Source organism: Perca flavescens, chromosome 6, assembly GCF_004354835.1.
Source record: "Perca flavescens isolate YP-PL-M2 chromosome 6, PFLA_1.0, whole genome shotgun sequence".
Taxonomy (NCBI): domain Eukaryota; kingdom Metazoa; phylum Chordata; class Actinopteri; order Perciformes; family Percidae; genus Perca; species Perca flavescens.
Window position 1 is genome coordinate 7,394,164 of NC_041336.1, and position 19,237 is coordinate 7,413,400.

General features: G+C 39.5%; 2 protein-coding genes across 3 annotated transcripts; both read right to left on the bottom strand.

The window, feature by feature from the left end:
• Window positions 1-463: 463 nt before the first annotated feature.
• Window positions 464-3,901, bottom strand: LOC114557832 (C-type lectin domain family 12 member B-like). Of its 2 annotated transcripts, none has more exons than XM_028581496.1 (6): window positions 3,808-3,901; window positions 3,223-3,315; window positions 2,733-2,858; window positions 2,387-2,538; window positions 2,050-2,159; window positions 464-677 (listed from the first exon to the last, which is right to left on the bottom strand). In XM_028581496.1, the coding sequence occupies exons 1-6, from the start codon at window positions 3,878-3,880 to the stop codon at window positions 554-556; spliced, it is 678 nt and encodes a 225-aa protein (XP_028437297.1). In that variant the 5' UTR covers window positions 3,881-3,901; the 3' UTR covers window positions 464-553. The 2 variants fall into 2 exon arrangements, with proteins under 2 accessions (XP_028437297.1, XP_028437296.1); XM_028581495.1 differs by having other exon boundaries at window positions 2,387-2,541.
• A 7,510-nt stretch (window positions 3,902-11,411) lies between these two features.
• On the bottom strand, window positions 11,412-18,448 carry mettl6 (methyltransferase 6, methylcytidine). The gene is made up of 5 exons (XM_028580429.1): window positions 17,883-18,448; window positions 15,820-15,954; window positions 15,407-15,577; window positions 15,057-15,198; window positions 11,412-14,494 (listed from the first exon to the last, which is right to left on the bottom strand). The coding sequence occupies exons 1-5, from the start codon at window positions 18,195-18,197 to the stop codon at window positions 14,340-14,342; spliced, it is 918 nt and encodes a 305-aa protein (XP_028436230.1). The 5' UTR covers window positions 18,198-18,448; the 3' UTR covers window positions 11,412-14,339.
• Window positions 18,449-19,237: the final 789 nt, after the last annotated feature.

The window sequence follows — 19,237 nt, forward strand, 5'->3', positions numbered from 1 at the left end:
CAGTTTATGATGTCTCTTCCTAATTATTTGCATACAAGCTGCAACTGTTTTTCTCATGTTTGATATAAATATATATATATATTTTTTTTTTTCTCAACTGTCTATATGAATGTTGTTTGGACAGACCTGCCCCCACTGCTAAAAAAAAAAAGGAAACTCTAACAGTAACCTACAGGAAGCCTTAACTGTTTATTGTCTGATATCTAATGTTTGGAATGGAGAGGATATGGGTGGTTTTGGTGTGATGGAGAGCTTTTGTCTTTTGTCTGTCAGTATGCATGCATGTTTGTGATGTATGTTTTTCTTGAGGTCCCCTCAAATAGTTTTGTTAAATGTCTTGTCTAATTGTGAATGTACTGTTTATTTTTGCCTTTAAAAACCCCCTCGAAAACGAGATGCTACATCTCAAGGGGTTATTCCTAATAAAAGAATTTCAAATCTTTTAAAAGATTATCAAGAACTCTTTCTACTAACATTTCTTTATCAGCCGGAGGCAAAACACAACATCACATAGTTAATACAACAGTCATACAAAGCACACATAAAATGGTATTCAGCAGAGGCGTTTCTTCTCACACACCCAGTAGTGTTGTTCTTCGCAAAAGGAAAGGACCCAGTTCGTAGTGCCGGTATAGGCGCAGTTCAAACGTTGACCAACTGGCTGCCGAATCCTGTCACTACAAAACATTAACATTTCATATCATCTGGAACATACCACAGAAAATTAAAATAATAACTTGATTATGGTTTGGGTGATTTTGGCACCTTTTTTTTGACAGATGGACATTTCCTGTTTCAACAAAACTCTGATCACTCTGATTTTTATTTTTTATTTTCCGCGATCAATTGTCAAAGCACAATGTTCCAGTTTGTCTCTCTCTTTGTCATATCTGTTATAGTTTTAAAGCTGCTCAAATCAATATTTTCTTAGATTAACAATTAATTAAATGACTATGTGTAATGTAAAAAATGTCACTCGTAGCACCTCCCACTGAACACTTCCTACCCACCTGGACTCTAACAAAGTAAGAGACTAGCTGTTAAACGTAGTGGAGCACTTAGCTACCAAAGAGCCTGTTTTTTTCCCCCCTGGAGACCAAACCAGAGCTAAAAGGAGAGTGAATATTAAACTGAAACACAATACAAAGTGAATGCTAATATTGCTCCATATCTGCTGGATGTGTAATACTGTATAAGCAACATGTTTGCCATATCAACGTTTACAGCATGTTGCGTTCAGTGTCAGCCAAACATCTGCTATGTGTTTAACTCACCTGACAATCTGCATTCTGTAACTATCGGCAGGGTCAAACTGACAGAACAGCTAGTTTAGAATTTGTGAAGTTGTTCCACCAATTGTCTAGTGAATATGACCGCCTGAACAACAGTAATGTGAACGTGAATTATTTACTCAAGTAATGAACTGAACAGGAGAGCATCTCAAAGCATTTTCTCGAAGTTGGCGTGGCCTCAGCCAGGACTTCATGCATAATCTAGTCTAGCACTGCCAGACCTTCCTTCACAGCGCTGCGGAGGAGGGTCTGGCTAGTCCTCACAGCATTCTGGGATGGGAGAAAAACATGCTCTGGTTTATTGGCATTTCTTTAAACCCATCACAATCGTCTTGGGCGTTGCCAAGTGCCGGAAGGAGCAACGGAGCCTCTGCAAAATAGCCATGGCAAGGAACTTGTTTTGGTGGAACATGTGTATGTTCAAAAGTTGTTTTAGTCGTGCGACAGAAAACTCAGATTGGACAGATAGTCTAGCTAGCTGTCTGGATTTACCCTGCAGAGATCTGAGGAGCAGTTATCCATAGTCCTCAGAAATCCACAAGAGTTTAAAATTACAACACAAAGAAAGCAGAAGGTAATGGACATATGGCCAATAAGAAGGACATCCAGCACAATTTCTGGCAGCACCGGAGCAATCCCAGAAGTGGAACGTCATAGATATAGACTATGCATAATCTAATATGCACAGGAATGGGGTTTTGATACATCATGGTAATCACGTTATTAATAAAATATTTAAATATTCAAAAAGCCTTACGTATTAGTCAGTTTGCTTCCGTCCACCCATGTCCATGAATCCAACCGAGCATTCCGTTGAGCCCTCAAGCCGATCCACGCGACTTGACTTCCAAAACCACGGAGAGCATCCTGTTGGGAGGGATTTGTGGTAAAGATTTGATTTGAATATGCTTCATCAAAGGTGGTTGATGAGGTCAGTTCAATTCAGAGGATAGCTCAAGATAAGAAAAGGATATACAGTATTTAGCCTTGCATTGAAATTGTAAGGCCTTCTCGAAAAACAACCTGCTTTAATAGTGCCTGGCTGGATGCAGGAGAATGTAGCAGAAATGGATTTTAATAAAAAGCATCAATACCTCTTCCTTTCTATCATTTAAAACCACAAGGTGAGCTCCTCTCCTCTCACAGTCGTACTGGGCATTCTGACAGGTCTTTGTCACAGTAGAAACATAGTAACAGCTTGACATGTATAGCCTCCATCCCTGCGGACATCCTTGGAGTTTTTGTTCTGCTTGTAAACAGGACAGGACAAACAGAGAGAAGGCACAACAAGGCAGGAGAAAAGATTATGGCGGGACAGGAACCAACAGAGGGAAAATCCTTTCAAGAAAATGGAAAGAAAATATGCACAGAAATTGACAAATGGTTGTCTGTAAAAAATAAAAATAAAAAGCCAAGTTGGCCCTGAAAAAGAACACTCACCCATTTCAGAAAGCCTCATTTTCAGGAGTTCTCTTTGAGTTTGAAGCTTTATTATCTGATCTTGTTGTTGGCTGAGCTGGTCCTTCAACATCTCAATATCTCCGATCTGGTTGTTACGACATCCAACTTAGAAGAAAAAGAAAGATGTTCCTCGTTTCGCTCAGAGCTTAAAGCACACTCACTTTAAAAAACTTTGCATTCAGCGAGTGAGAAAGAAATCTGATTATTTGAATGAGCAATACTGTGTTTTTCTTAACATTTACGACACGCGGAGGATGCTGTTGCTACACTTTTGCCGCCAGGTTTCACAAAACTTCATTGGAGGAGCAAAAGACACCTAAATCATTGGATTCATTGCTGTGTTTGTTGTCTGCATTGACACTTAATACAATTCATGTTGGAGATACCAGAGGCTTGAATATGTCCTGTACTCGAAGATGGTGCACTTTGATTTCGCTGTGCCATTTGGCCGGTGCAGGCCCATACTCACTTCGTTGGAGCCTAAGAGACATATTGAGAGCAGACTGAATGATGCAGAGCAGACCAAAGCTGACACCGACAACCCTGTAGACTTTTGACCCTCCTACAGGGAGAATACACACACACACACACACACACGTTGGAAATGTTACAAACAAATGAACCCATAAACACACATAACTTAATAAAAACATCAGTCACAGACGGCATACATCCCAATAGCTTTCTTTCAGGTGTCTTTACATAATGATACAATGTTTTGAATACCATAATATAATGGTGGTGATGGCACGGTGGATATGACACATGCCTTTGGTGTGGGAGACTTGGGTTCAATTCCCACTGCGATACATCAACCAATGTGTCCCTGAGCAAGACACTTAACCCCTATTTGCTCCAGAGGCATGCGACCACTGGCATATATAGCAATTGTAAGTCGCTTTTGATAAAAGTGTCAGCTAAATGACATGACATGTAATGTAATAATATTTGTGTAAAACACAGAGGTTACAGCAATAGTTTCAGAACCAAATACTGAAAATACAAACACAAGAAATAAAAGCTCATTAGTAAAAAAACTAAACAATGTTCTGACCTGAATGGACATTTTCTCTCTGCTCCAAACTACTCCTCTCTCCAGTTACTTGTGAATTGATGTAGTCTGCCATGTCTATTCTTTTGACAGTTGAACCATCTGTTAGAGATGGCTACAAAATCTACTGTACTTATAACCACCATCTGCCTTTCCATAGATGGGCACTGATTAATCAATCTGATTACACACACCCTGTAGATTGATCCATCAGTGCCCATCTATGGCTACTAATTTCACAATGACAGTTGTGTCACCAAACCACAGAAAGAAAATCAGTGATTGGTTCTCGTTCAAACATTCTGTGTTTTTGAGGCTTTTTTCCTCTGACGCACAGGAAGTAACACATGTAATGCCTGTTTTTCAAGGGAATTAAAAAAGCAGAACTTTGGGGTTAAATTCATCAGATTTGCTGGAAACATTGGGAAAAAGATGAACCAGTTTTGCAATAATCACTTTTTTGACCGACAACAAAGACACAGCTTATTGACATCAGGTCAAATGTATTTCTACTGTACAGTATAGCACATTTTAAACAACATAAGATGACAAAAGTGCATGAATAAAACAGGTCAACAACAGAGAACAAAAACATGCATATATACTGTATATATATATCCAGCCAAAGATCAAGATAAAATCAATGAACAAATAAACATTGTAAAAGGCCAGTAAGTATTTAGCCTGGAAATCCAGAACCAAATCCGAAAGATTAAGCCCCATACGCTTAGCTACCAGCGCAGCTAACTGGTAGATTAAACTCTTGCGGTATCCGGTCGGCAAAACAGCAAAAACGTCCTTCTTACAAAGGACCGATTTGAGCGCCGTCTTCTGTTCCTCCCCCGCCAAGTCTATCTCGATCATTGTAGCGACCAAAGCCGTTTCAAACAACTGGTGTTCATCCGTAGCCATCTTGCAATGTTTACTAATGACTTCGACATCGCAGCGCTGTCGTCATCTATTTAGCTCGACTCTGGCCCGCCTATATCAGATACACCGATGTGATTGGTGCAGCTCGGCTACAAGGGCATAGTTAATGAGCATAATTAATGAATGCCAGAGTGACTCGCTGAGCAACTTCAAATTGTGTTCTCGCGAGAACTCTAGATTTCCAGGGTAGTTAGTATTGGCAATGTACATTTAAAAGCCCCCAAAAAAAATCAAATAAAGGAGTTCTCCCTTGAGCTGGGATGACTAGTAGGAGGGGGCAGATCTGATGTGGTGCGGCAGTTTTGTCTATAAAACCAAAGTTGTTGGCTTTATAGACAAATAGTTAAGTCTTAAAAAGAACTCTAAAACTGACAGGGAGCCTGAGAAGGGAGGCAAGTAGGGGGTTGTAAAGTCTGTTTCGAAATAAGCTGTCAAGTTTTGGAATCATTCGCAGCCCCAGTGATAAGAGAAAAGTAACTTAAAGCAACTATAATGCATAAAAGGTTTTGAGCACAATTGTGTTGATTAAGAGGTTTGTCATACTCAGGCTCCACCTCATTGCCTGCCCACACTATGTTTTCTGTCTATTGCAAATGGTCTTCCGAGGGTGACTTCACAGATCTCACATCCATATTGTCTTAAAGTGACTATTGATGTCTGGAAATTGCAGAGCAATTATGGTTTACAATTTTAATCTGAGGCCAATGTCTTTGAAACGCCCTATTAATAATGGGACAATACACAATTATTATAATTTAACATTCAATTGTGCAGCAAAACTTTATGCAAGCCCAAACAACTTTACTTCAAAGTCAAGATATCAAATAAGGCTCAATTTTGGGAATCAGGTATAAAATGATGAACATGATATCTCACATGTATTATATATCTTATATTTAAGTTGAAATGATGGTGTAGCGATGAAAAACTTACCGTCTTGGGTTGTACTATTTTGGTCTGTAATATTTTCTTAATTGAGTTCTAACTTTCTAAATCTAAATAGCCTAAGGAAAATGTAAGGGAAAAAAATCATGGTCCAAGCGGTTTAAGACATAAAGAAGCGGTGTTCTCACTAAATACAAACATACAGTGCCTATTCAGCAAACGCACATTTTAAAACAAATCCTTGATACCCCAAAATTATTTTGATTTCTTATGACTGGTTGAATCCCAATAAACTGATCAGTGAAACAGCATTCAAGAAAACATGAAAATGGTAGTATGCAATGCCATTTGGTGCAGAACGAAACTTTACAAAGGGAAGTTTTATCTTAAGAAAAGTGCTAAGTTGCTAGTTGTAAGTGGGAATGGAAACACTGCTGTATGAGTGATTGAGAATGACACAGATATTCGTATCCTCCACCCACACAAAAGCACACCACACTCACACCATGCATCTCAGTGAAAGCTTCAGTAACTGAGTGCCAGTGTGTTGTCTCTGCCATTTTTAACTTGTGCTGTGGCCCTCGTGTTCATCTTTAGCGTAACCTTCCAGAATGACTTGGCTTACTGGACCTACGGTGCTGTTGTTGGTGACTTTTTATGTGTTCTGTGCTCAGGAAAAAGGTCAGTAGACTGCTTTGTATATGTTGGCTTCACAAATTCTTTGTTTTCTTGATATAGCTGGTCTAGCTTGTTAAAATCTAATTGTTGTCTGTTACAGTAGCTAAAGGGAAACTAAGCTTAAAATGTTGAGTATAGTAAATAAAAAGCTTACAAAGTATCATTATATTGTGATTTAAAGGTTTTTGTAATTATGTACACTTTCTTAATGTGTCTAGCAATTAAAGTTGCCTTACCAAGGGAGCGCATTATATACATTTTATTTATATTTTGATTTATTTATAGTAATTGCATGTTTTTGTACAAGATGATGTGTGTGTTAATGGATGACCTGTGTGCAATGCTCAGCTGAAACATGCAGGCGAGAGTAGAACTATGGGTGAAAATGACAGCAGTGTATATTTTCTCGGTACGGTCTCCGCCAAATAAGCATGGAAATAAACAAATGCATATTGAGGGGTGCATCCAAAGTTAAAAACATTTTGGTTTTATGAAATATTTGCAGACAAAAACCTCAGTGTAGCAGCTTATACCGCAGCATTCACATTCATTCACTCAATTCATTCCTTATTACACATAACCTATTGGGCTTTTAAATTATTTAAGAATGAAAAAAAAACAAAGATCAATTAGAAGTTGCTCTATTTATTGCTAAAATAATACTTGCAGTTTTTGGTTTGGCGCACAACTAGGTGGTTTGTGAACCCAAATTGATATTAACATGATATGTACAGAAAATTTACAAGGGGCCGGATTTGACCCGCGGGCCTTGAGTTTGACACGTGCTGTAGAAGGACAGAGTCCCTGCCTTGTGATCCAGGTACACTCCAACTCTGGAGGACTGAGGTCCTGAGAGTGAACTTCTGATATTATTATGTAACCGATGTCAAAACATCCTAATACCCAAGACTTGTCATTGTTACCAAATCCGCTTTCACTCCCTGTTCTGCTTATATCCTTGTATGCAGCGGCTACTGAAATGCCTCCACTGCTCCTCTCCACCTCCCAGTAACAACGTCCAGTCAGACTCTCGCTACTGAGGACTTGAAGCCAGTCAGTGAATCTGTCTGCGTGGCTGCAATACAATTACTTCTCTCTCATTACTGTTGCTTTTCAATTCTCTTCAGATAGTGACAGCCCTGCGTCAACTGTGTTGGCATCCAGTGTGATTTGACAGTAATACTGTAGGAACTCATCTCTGGTCTTGGGCTCCGGTTGTGGCAGTAAAACATCTACCTCACTCACTTTTAGCGAGATCTTCAGCCATTCCCGAAGAGAATGTCTTGTAGTTCATCTCGGGCCTCTGACACAGCCGCTATCACATCTTCAAAGTATTGCAGAGGGTGAATATGTAATCTGGGGGAGTCTGTAGATTCGCTTAGATGTGACAGCGAAATGTAATTATGTAGAAATTGGATGTGGTCGTCGGTGTGTGCGAGTAGCTCCAGCTCCTCGTCCTTCTTCCTCAGCTCAGCGATCTCCTCCTCCAGCTTCTCCTGAAGCTCCTTGGCCCGGCTAACTTCGGTTTTCTGCTGGGATCGGATTTCTTCCGTCACCGCGGAGCTTCTTTTCTCGACGAGACCGACGAGCTCGGTGAAAATCTTCCCGCTGGCCCTCACTGCTTCATCAGCGGAGCGATTGATAGCCTCCATCTCTTGCTGAAGCACTTTGACATCTTTCTCTCTGTCCTGGATTCTGTGCTGGATTTTGTGCCGACTCACACCCTCTTCTCATTCCTTTCCACTGCAGCTGAGACTGTGTACGTGGTCTTTGTGTTCACCCATGGAGCACAAAACACACATGGTCTGCTGATCGTTGCGGCAGAAAATCTTCATCACCTCGTCGTGGCGAGAGCAATATTTCTCCTGGAGATATTTGGAGGGTCCAACCAGCATGTGTTTTTCAAAGGCAGGGGATTCATAGTGAGGCTGAAGGTGGAGCTCACAGTAAGAGACTCGACACATCAGGCAGGACTTTCTCCCGGCGCAGAAATCACAAGCGACGTCTCCAGGCGTGGCACAGTAGTGATCAGCTGGAGCAACGTGAAGTCTCGTCTTATTTGGCGCTTCAGCCAACAGGGAACTTATCACCAGGACAGGCCTCGGTGTGAAGGTCTGTTTGCACTGAGGGCAGCTGTAGATTTTCTTCGGATCCTCTTCATCCCAGCGGCTTTTAACACAGCTCATGCAGCAGCTGTGCCTGCAGGGAATAGTCACCGGATCCTTCAGTAGATCCAGACAGACAGAACAGCAGAGTTTGTCCTTGTCTAGCTGCAGGGCCATTTCACTTCCCAATAAACGTGGATATTAAAAAGACTCTCTGAGGAGGGAAGAGGGAGTGCTGGTCAGCTTTTGCTACATTCCAGTAAGAGGGGTAGTTTCAAGTCCTTGTTTACACTGTGGTTTACAACGGAGCCTTGTTTGTATGTGAATATTGAAAGAAACCAAATTCCCTTTGGAAGACAATGTTTAACTCAGTCCAAAGTTGGCAAATAAAACTTGGCTTGGGAGTGCAGCAGGAACATAGGATCAGAAATGATTAGTTGTCCTTTCTACATACAGTAGCCGGTTATCTTAGTTAAGTATGGGAACTGCGGAAAACGGCAAGCCTGACTCTGTCCAGTGGTAACAAAAACCACCTACCAGCACCTCTAAGGGTTACTAATTAACATGGTATATCTTGTTTGTTTAATACGTACAAATATTAAAGAGCAAAATCCACAAGTGGCGCTTTTCCTGAGGCTTGTGTTCCAGATTTTTTCTCAGCCAGGACCAAAAACTTCCTCATTGTCGGGTTGCCATTTGCCCCCCATCCCACACAGAAAACAGCTTACATGAATGCAACTTCTGACTAAATAATAAAGTTAAAACAAAATGGCAAATCAGTCTAACTTGCATAGTTGCTTGGGTATCAAACCTGCAAAAAGAAAAGAGAAACAATGTCTACGTATATATATATATAGCGCATCAATCTTCTCAATCACCCAAAATGTCAAACAATTCCTTTTCATTTAAAGTAAGTCAATACGTTTTAAGACTGAAAGAATGTGTAAACTGCCAGATAACTTTTGGCTTTTCTGTTTTGTTTCCTTTGTGCTCTAGTTACCTTAGAGGTCCGTTACAAAAAGGAATCCTTCACTCTTGCTAGAGGCTCATCTGTCAAATTATCCTGCAATGCATATTATGACTATAACCAGTGCGGTCTGCTGCATGTTGTATGGTGCCATATCACTAATCAAAGTGTTGCGCTGACTGACCCCAGCAAGTACTTCACCACAGTAAACGAGACAGATACTGATGATGTGAACGTGAGACACAGACAGATCGAGACAGAGATTCTCGACCTGACACCAGAGGACGATGGTCAATTCCAATGCAAAGCTGAATGCGATGAAAGCAAAGAGACGGCAATGGGACATTTAATCGAGATCACTGTCAAAGGTATTTTCGTGGGGAGGAGAAACACAGTAGTTCTCATTATTGAAACGTTGGACTTACTTTATGCTATGTTTTGACATCATAATTGATCATTAATACAGTTTTGTAGGCACGAAAAAAGTAAATTATCTGAAACAAGCAGATAGTAAAATATACTGGCATCAAAGCAGTATGGCCGTGTCACAGCTTGACCTGTCAACCACTTTGGCACAGACTGTAAGATCTCAACAACTATTAAATGGATTACTAGGATATTCTGCACAGGCATTTATGTTCCCTTGAGGATGAAACCTACCTACGCTACTTTGACTATCACTCCTGCAGATTGCATATTATCATTTTTAACTGGATGGACACTGATGCCTTGTTCTGCTCTATTCTATTCTCTAACAGGTTGATCATCTGATCGAGTTGGCTCGGTTCACAAAAGGATTCAAATCTTCCAAAATGTTGATTGCCCCAGGCTACATCCTACAAAAGCATATTAAGATTAACCTCATCTTTTCTTCTATTCTAAGTGATTGAAATAATTTGAACAAAAGCTTTATTCCAAAGGAACTCTTCCTTTTTGTCTTTTCATGTTTCATCATCTCTTGTAACTGCTTTTGTGGCCTTTGCTCAGCAGATTAAAGATCCACAATATGACGCTGCCCCCATGCTTAAAGACTAGACAGCTAATTATTTTCTCTATTATTATCTTGATCGAACATCATCATTAATTGGTTAATCTCCTGAATACTAACATGGATTTAAAATAGTTCTGAAAGCAGACGGTTTCTTAGTGTTAAACTGTATTAAAAGGATACTTTTACAGATTTAAATTCAGCTCTGTGTCATCTTTGTGTGGGCAGAGTTTTTAGATGAACAGTGTTTGGCTTCCCTCCGTGACACCAGTGTACAGAGTTCAGAGCAGCTGAGGTCTGCCGAGATGCACCGGATGACGCGAAACACGGATTTTGGCGCCCTCTGCTCCTCTGTGCATTGGCAACTTAGTGAAGCCAAACACTGTTCATCTTAACACACTGCCCACACTGCCATGGCACAGAGCTGGATTCAAATCAGAAAAATATCTCTTTAATGATGTCTAATGGTTCAGACTATTGGCAAAGTAGAACATGAATACCAATTTAGATGTACTGATATTTACAGAAGGGGTGGGCAATATGATACATTATTGCGAAAGAATATACATTTTTGCCATGTTCGTATTAGGTTGATTGTTTGGTGAATAGATTCTATATGATTTTGCATTAATGTAATGAAGTATTTTGCTTTGTCAGGAATCTAATTTTCTGGACAGAGACATTCCTGTGTCTGGGCATCTTATCCACTAACAAACGGTCAATTGATTTTCCAGTAAATGTATTATATCACAATCGGGACAAAGACAGGATTGCAAAAATTATTTGGTTCTGTGCCCAATGTCAAGATAAGAATATACAATTTGGAAATACAATTTTCATGGCACTAGCCTGTCTTTTTTGGGACACAAAGCCCTGCACACATTTCTAAAGTGAAAACTGAAAAGCCAAGGGACCTAGTCTCTGCAATGATTCAACAGAACATGCCCATGCTGGAACTTGTTTGTTGCAATCTGAGCTGTCTGACCTCATTCTCACTTCTATTTGAACGCTGAAAACCCCCAACTAGAGAACAAAGACACATCTATTGGCGTAACAAGGTTAGCCTAAAAACGATATGATTTATTTTAAGTCACAGTCTGATTTTATAAAATCACACTCAATGTTGATAATCCCCACAAAGCATAGCAGTTCTTACTTTTTACAATCAGTTGCAGCATTCATTTTGATTGTTAATCGAGATCTGATTGGTTCACATAGGTTTTATTCTTCGTACAAATCATTAACTTCACACAACTGTTAAAAAGCCTTAATACCTGAGATTGTATCTGGCATAGCCATCAAGAATAAACTTACAGATGTGATTCCATTTCAACATTTGTTTTTCATCATACCAGTGGAGGGCTACAAAAACTAAACCACAGGACAGGAAACTGCATCAGTGAGAATGTGCCGTTTCAAAACCATGTTTGAAGTAACACACACATTCCGATGAAGAGTAATAAGTTACATATTTGGGGTGTGTAAGGGTGTTATGTGTGAGAGTGACATCCCAATTGCATTGCGACCAGATTAATCATGCAGCTCTAATGGGTTCTGCCTTTTTTCCATTTTGATTTGGTTTATTTAATGCTTTTATTGCTGTTTTATGTTTTGTTTGTTTGCAACTTTATTTTGAACTGTGCTATATAAATAAAATGTATGCTATTAACTCAAGTGTCAGTGACATATTTCAACATCTAGAATGGATTGACACAAAATCTGTTTCAAATATAAATGCCAAGACAATGTATCCTAATGACTTTAGCGACCCCCTGACTCATCAGCTCGACATGTTGTTTAATTGCATTATATTGTAAAGTGTACCATCATATTTTGTCCCCCGCCCCCAGCACAAATTCAGTTCAGGGCTGTTGCATTATATTTTATAAACGTTTGAGATTTTTGTTTTATTTCTATTGCAAAGAGAAACAACATTTTACTTTCACCTTTTTGATATAGGAATGTCAAACAAGATTGTTTGCTTTAAATGTATATGTTGTGTTGTTTTGTAATGTTAAACAGGGTAATCCTTAATAACCTTTCATGAAATGCACTTGGTCAAACATTACAAAACGTTTCTAGACGTGCTGAGAGGTACGGTCAACTCGCAGTTTATCTCTCGGAGATATTTCACACCTTTGTTCATTCACCTCAGCGCCTCAACAGGAAGCCATATTCAGATCATGTTGCAAGATGCTCGGCTCTGTATCACCGATACAATGATATGAATGCACACTGACTTACCAAATACATTATCCAAATACAAAATCAGCAATAAAATGAAATGTATTATTTGTATTAAGTCTCTAATACTGTAGCAGGGCTCTGCTTTCAGCCCACAGACTGTACACAAAGTTTATGAATCACCAACAGGAGTCACAGATAACATTTTAGATCATAACAAGGATGATTCTCTGCACTGCCATGCGAGCTGACCTAAGCGCGTCCGCACCTTGAAGCCAACAGCGCACTCCTCTGGACGACACGTTTAATGTCAAACCAGAAAAGAGGAGACATATAGGGATTGTTTTATTGTCATTGAATGCTGAATATATTTGTCCCTTATGAACAAAGATTTTACTGTGAAATATAATGGGCTGAATAGTTAGCTAATAACCAACATCAGGTCTCCCTCTACTTGTGATGTGATATTGTGGTTGATTCTGAATGTCTTTTTGTTGTGGACTATGAGGAAGTGATTTATTTTATTTTTTTGACATTCAGTAAAAGACTGCACACTGTGGGTGCATCCAAGTCATCTAAGGCGCAAGACACATACTACTTTATATAACTGCAACGCCTCCTACTGTTTCTGGCTCCATGTCGGTTTCTATAGTTAACCACCACATAAATTCAAATGCCAAAATGTTTATCAATTTAAAAAAGTGCACATCTTTGATTTGATTTTAAAGTTTGCCAAGGAAGAGGAGGATCTACGGAAGAGGATTAGGTCCACATGTGAAAAAAATGTATTGAGTTTAAAGTCAGAATTCTGACAACAAAGTAAGAATTCTGACTCTTCTCATTTTTTTAAAACATTTAAAAAGACAAAAACATTTGGTTGACAAAGAGCTGTGACAAGTAAAAATAAATAAATAATAATATTCTAACTTTAAACTCAGAACTCAAATACATTATTTACACGTGGCCCTAATCGGACAATCGGATGATTTCAAGACACCACCTAAAGTTTCAATACATTTATTTAGAAAAAGTCACAATATTGATATATATGTATGACTATTATCTGCCTCTGTGGTTTACAGCTGACTTTTCTTTTTGTTAATGGACCATAGTCAGGATGTAACACTAGGAGCATATTTTAGACAAAGTGTGGCATGACACAATGCAGTTGAACCCTTTTTCAAAAGTTTTAAAATTAAATCAAACAAAATTAAAAAAGGACTCACCTCATCCAAAGTTATTCCATTAACTTAACATCGGGGGGGACAAGGGGTGGAGAAAATTATACTAGAGGCAATCGAAATACCTGTTTGTTCAGAGTAGAACAACATTTGAAGGCTTACAGAGAACTTCTCCTGGTTATGCTAAAGGCTGATCAAAGTTAGTTAGTAGTTAGTTGAAGGCCATGAATTGTAAATTAAACTGAGATTCCGTATTTATCCAGCTTTGGTCCTTGCACAGCAGTCATGCTCCTCGTAGCATTTTGCGTTTCAATGTTCCACATAGTTCCCCATATTTCCACCTGTAAGAGTCCCAGTGCGACACTGTCTTTATCTGTTGGCGAAGGAGCCAAAACGCATCAGTTGATTAGTGCGACTAGGCAGTATTAATGTCTCTTAACCACCAGCATCTCCCTCATGGTCTTATGGATTCAAAAACAGCAGCATGTAGGGAACCAGGTGACGTTAGGGCTACCGAATCCCCCACGGAATATTATTTTTCTTTTGCCATCCAATTTCAACTGGACATGTCAGTGTTCCACATGACTTATGAGGTAATAGATATAGACCAAGTGACATCAGGAGCTCTGCGATTGGCTGGGCTTGGTGAACTTGCTCTGCAGGAACACTCTGGGAACACAGAGCCCTTCCTTTTTGTTAACCGTCTCTCTCAGGACGTAGTCGTTAGAAACAGGTTGTAGGCCCGTGTCCGCAAACAACTCGGCAAGGAACTCTGAAAGCAGACCAAAAAAAAATAAAATAAAAAGACAGACTTCAGAAAGATGGAAACAATGCAGAAGGGAGGTTACAGTATTTTCTGCTGTGTCATGAAATATCAAGAAATATGAATGGAGCCTTTAAACCAAGGAACTTGAATCTGACAACTGACTCTTGTGTGGAAAGATCATATGTCCTTCCCATGTTGTAGTTTATGTACAAACGGCTGTAGATTTCATTTAATACCGCCTGTTTGGTTATATTATTCAACAACTGTTGAATAATAAAACCAAGAACTAAGCTGGCTTTATTCTATTATCATACAGTATCACAAGCAAAAACATATCTATTACCTCTTAAAATCAGTGAAAACTGGCTTACTGCTGGTTGGAAGCTCACCACTTTTGTTTGTTTGGCACAGTAAAGTAGCTTAAAAAATACATATCTATCTATCTATCTATCTATCTATCTATCATTGTTTCGCCCTTATTTGATGTACTTCCTGGTACCTAATCATGATGACCCACAGAAATTAATAAAATAAAAAAAAATTAAAAAGAAAAGACTAATTTACAGACCTTTAGAGAAGAAGTAGGACCTAGTTCCGTCTTGGCGGACGTAGAAGTTCTCGCCCAGCTTGCTGCCGGCTTTAAATCGGAGCATGGCGTGGTCGTGCAGGCCGTAGTCCCTGAACAGGACGATGCCACCGGGCTTCAGCACCTTAAAGCCACATGTATGTTACTTTACACCATTTTAAACAGCTTGTAATCCAAAAACCGGATGGGGAGTTACCACCAGACACATGCAGCACATCTAGCAGCCACATTAATGTGTGTATGTAAGGCATGGTGTAGTTTAAGGAGAGAAAACATTAGTAAGAAATGAGTCCCAATGCACTGAGTCCCCCCCCGGCTGACTCTCCTCTCACCCTGCTGATGTTCTGCAAAGCCAGCTTCATCTTGTCAGGGTGGATGGCCGACAGGACGAAGATGAGAGTGACGACATCCACGCTGCCCTCGGGCACATTTTCCCTCATATCATCTTTTGTTAAGTCACACTGGAAGGCACAGCAGCGCTCGGGGCAGTACAGAGGATTTTGCTGTCAACAGAAAGCAGATGAAGGTGCTTTATTGGTAGGATTATAATTATTGTGTCATAAATACGTCATCTAATCATCCGAGACTAAAAACACTGAGTACACTGGTCAGCTCACACGTAAAAATATGTCGTTCTGAGTGAACGTAAAGCAGCGTCTCACTAGAAAAGAGCCTGGAGCTCAGGTGACCTACAAAAGTAAAAAAAAGATGACTCACAGCTATTTGATGGATAGATATATCTTACTTTGACAAATTCAATAGCTCGTGGTGAGAAGTCACAGGCATAAACAAAAATGTTGAGGTCATCCTCCAGCAGAGGGAAGATGCAGTTTCCTACACCGCAGCCGGCCTCCAGCAGCACCAGCCTCTGGGACTCAAACTGCAAACCAAGCAGGACAAAAGAAAGAACATCTGTTCATCACTTATTAATGTCTAAACATGCACAGCTCCGAATGAAGAAGGAAATACTAAATGGTGTTTCTTATAGGGAAAATGTTTGCCCTTATTCCCGCAGCTTTCTTCCACAAAATTCACAGTTATACAGTACAGGCCAAAAGTTTGGACACACCTTCTCATTCAATGTGTTTCTTTATTTTCATGACTATTTACATTGTAGATTCTCACTGAAGGCATCAAAACTATGAATTAACACATATGGAATTATGTACTTAACAAAAAAGTGTGAAATAACTGAAAACATGTCTTATATTTTAGATTCTTCAAAAGTAGCCACCCTTTGCTTTTTTATTAATAAGGGAAAAGATTCCACTAATTAACCCTGACAAAGCACACCTGTGAAGGTAAAACCATTTCAGGTGACTACCTCATGAAGCTCATTGAGAGAACACCAAGGGTTTGCAGAGTTATCAAAAAAAGCAAAGGGTGGCTACTTTGAAGAATCAAAAATATAAGACATGTTTTCAGTTATTTCACACTTTTTTGTTAAGTACATAATTCCATATGTGTTCATTCATAGTTGTGATGCCTTCAGTGAGAATCTACAATGTAAATAGTCATGAAAATAAAGAAACACATTGAATGAGAAGGTGTGTCCAAACTTTTGGCCTGTACTGTACACAGTATAAGTTGGAAATGTAAGAAATAAATTGGTGATTGATGGATTATTTAAATGCCAAAATTATCTGGAGACCATGACGATGTTAATATGTCTTGTGTTATCAAGTTTGTAATTTTGCAGCTAATCAAAGGCTCGTAAAAATTGAATTTTCTTTTTTTAAATTAAGTTTGGCGAAGATGTTCTCCAGAAAAATGTGTGGGGACCTATTTTAACCCAAACAAAGTAATGACAGTTAATACAACTAATTACTTAAACAGGTATACGTGCAGTTTAGTGTCCCAAATTATTTTCCAAAAACTGAGTGTCCCAAATGATGAGGGTCTTAAGTCTCGGTCTTGCCCTACTAATACCGTGTTTAACCCCCTTTCGTCTCAGAACTGCCTTAATTCTTTGTGGCATTGATTCAACAAGGTGCTGGAAGCATTCTTTAGAAATGTTGGCCCATATCGATAGGATAGCATCTTCCAGTTAATGGAGATTTGTGGGATGCACATCCAGGGCACGAAGTTCCCGTTCCACCACATCCCAAAGATGTTCTATTGTGGTGAGATCTGGTGACTTTGGGGGCCATTTTAGTACAGTGAACTCATTGTCATGTTCAAGAAACCAATTTGAAACTAAGGGGCCTAAATTGTGCCAAGAAAACATTCCCCACAACATTACACCACCACCAGCAGCAGCCTGTCCAGTGGTAACAAGACATGACAGATCCATGTTCTCACTCTGTTAACGCCAAATTCTGACTCTACCATCTGAATGTCTCAACAGAAATCGAGACTCATCCGACCAGGCAACATTTTTACAGTCTTCAACTGTCAATTTTGGTGAGCTCGTGCAAATTGTAGCCTCATTTTCCTATTTTTAGAGATGGGAGAGATGAGTGGTACCCGGTGGGGTCTTCTGCTGGTGTAGCCCAAATGCTTTGCTGCATACCTTGGTTGTAACGAGTGGTTATTAGAGTCAAAGTTGATCTTCTTAAACAGGTGGTTTAGCAGGTTCATAACTAAGGACATTGTATGGGGAATGTGGGGCACTAAACTGCACGTAGAATCGTCCATAGGGAATTTGGGACACTGAATTTCACGTATACCACTTAAACAATTATAATAGTAAATGTTTACAAGTGGGGTTTAATGGGGCAAACTTCGTTACATGTTGGTTTCTTTGGTGGTAGTGTCCCTGGCTTTCAGGTGCAAATGTAGGGAACGGCACCCTGCCTTCTTCCTCACCTCTCTGCAAGCCTTGAGCTCTTCAAATTCTCTGGTGGTCCAGTGTCTGTCCTTGAAAAAGTTGGTCGTGTTTCTTTTGTAAAACAAGTCCCAGTTTTTCTGCGCCTCTTTCTCCAACTTCATCAGTTTGAAGTCGGACACCAGAGCCCGCTCACCGCCGAGTCTGTCCGCCTCCTCCGCGGTTAAAACTCTGCCGGTGGAGGTTTTGGTCCGCCCGGGTACACAAGGACACATGTCGTCTTTTAACGCCAAGTTTTCTTCAGGAGGTGATGTTTTAATATCATCAGGGAAACTTTCAGTTGTTGACAGTGCCATGGTGCTATAAGAAGCCTCGGGATTAGCCGCCTCCTCTTGTCAGTACCGTTACTTATCGTTAAGTTATAGGAAAACAAACGATGCAACAAGGTTTACAACTTCTGTTACTTAAAATCAAATTAAAATCAACGTAGTTTAAAAAAATATCCTGCGCGATGTTGGATTTTTCTACATTTGACGTCCATCTTGTGCGTTACTTAAAATCCTCCGTGTAGCATTCACAATTGGTTCTTTTTCTTTCCATTGGTTCCGCTCGTTACCAACTGAAAAAAAAACTACAAAGCACATCATCACGTTATAGCATAGGCGTAATTTACAGGGAGGGTGGGGTTACAACCTCCCAATAATCAAAACTGGACAGTGCAACCCCCCCAAAATACCTATTATAATGTCCTCAACTTAACCATAACTTGATGCAGAAAAGGCACAAATTGTTGCAGAAAAAAAATCACCAGAATGCAGAAAATGAAGTGTTTGACGTTCAAAATGTCAATGTTGCTCAATGGTGGAGATCTCAACCCCCCTCCCCACTGATCTCAAAGAAACACCCTTGCGTCACAGCATAATCTAATTGATCTGTAATTAATTTCTGTCAACAGCTTATTTATATTTTATTGAAGAAGAAAAAAAGTTGTCTGTACTGTGTGAGTATTAGGGGCACATTGATTTTGAGTAAAGAGTAAAGTCACAATATTTCAAGAAAAAGTCGTCATAGTACGAGTAAAAAAAGTCGCAATTTTACGAGAAAGAATGAAAACATTACAAGAATGAAATTGTAAAATTTCAACCATTTTTAGGAAAAAATATTTACCAGTAACACACCATTCAAGAACCTGATTTAACAACTACAACTGGTTCAAAACTAGGGCTGCATGATATGAGGAAAATACCTAATTGCGATTATTTTTGACTGATATTGCGATATGATTCACGATATCGGAGGGAATGATCGTTTTTGTATCATTATTCTCATTGAAAATTATTAACATTGAAAGAAATTAAAATTATCATAGTGTGAGTTTTGCGAGGATCTGTACCAA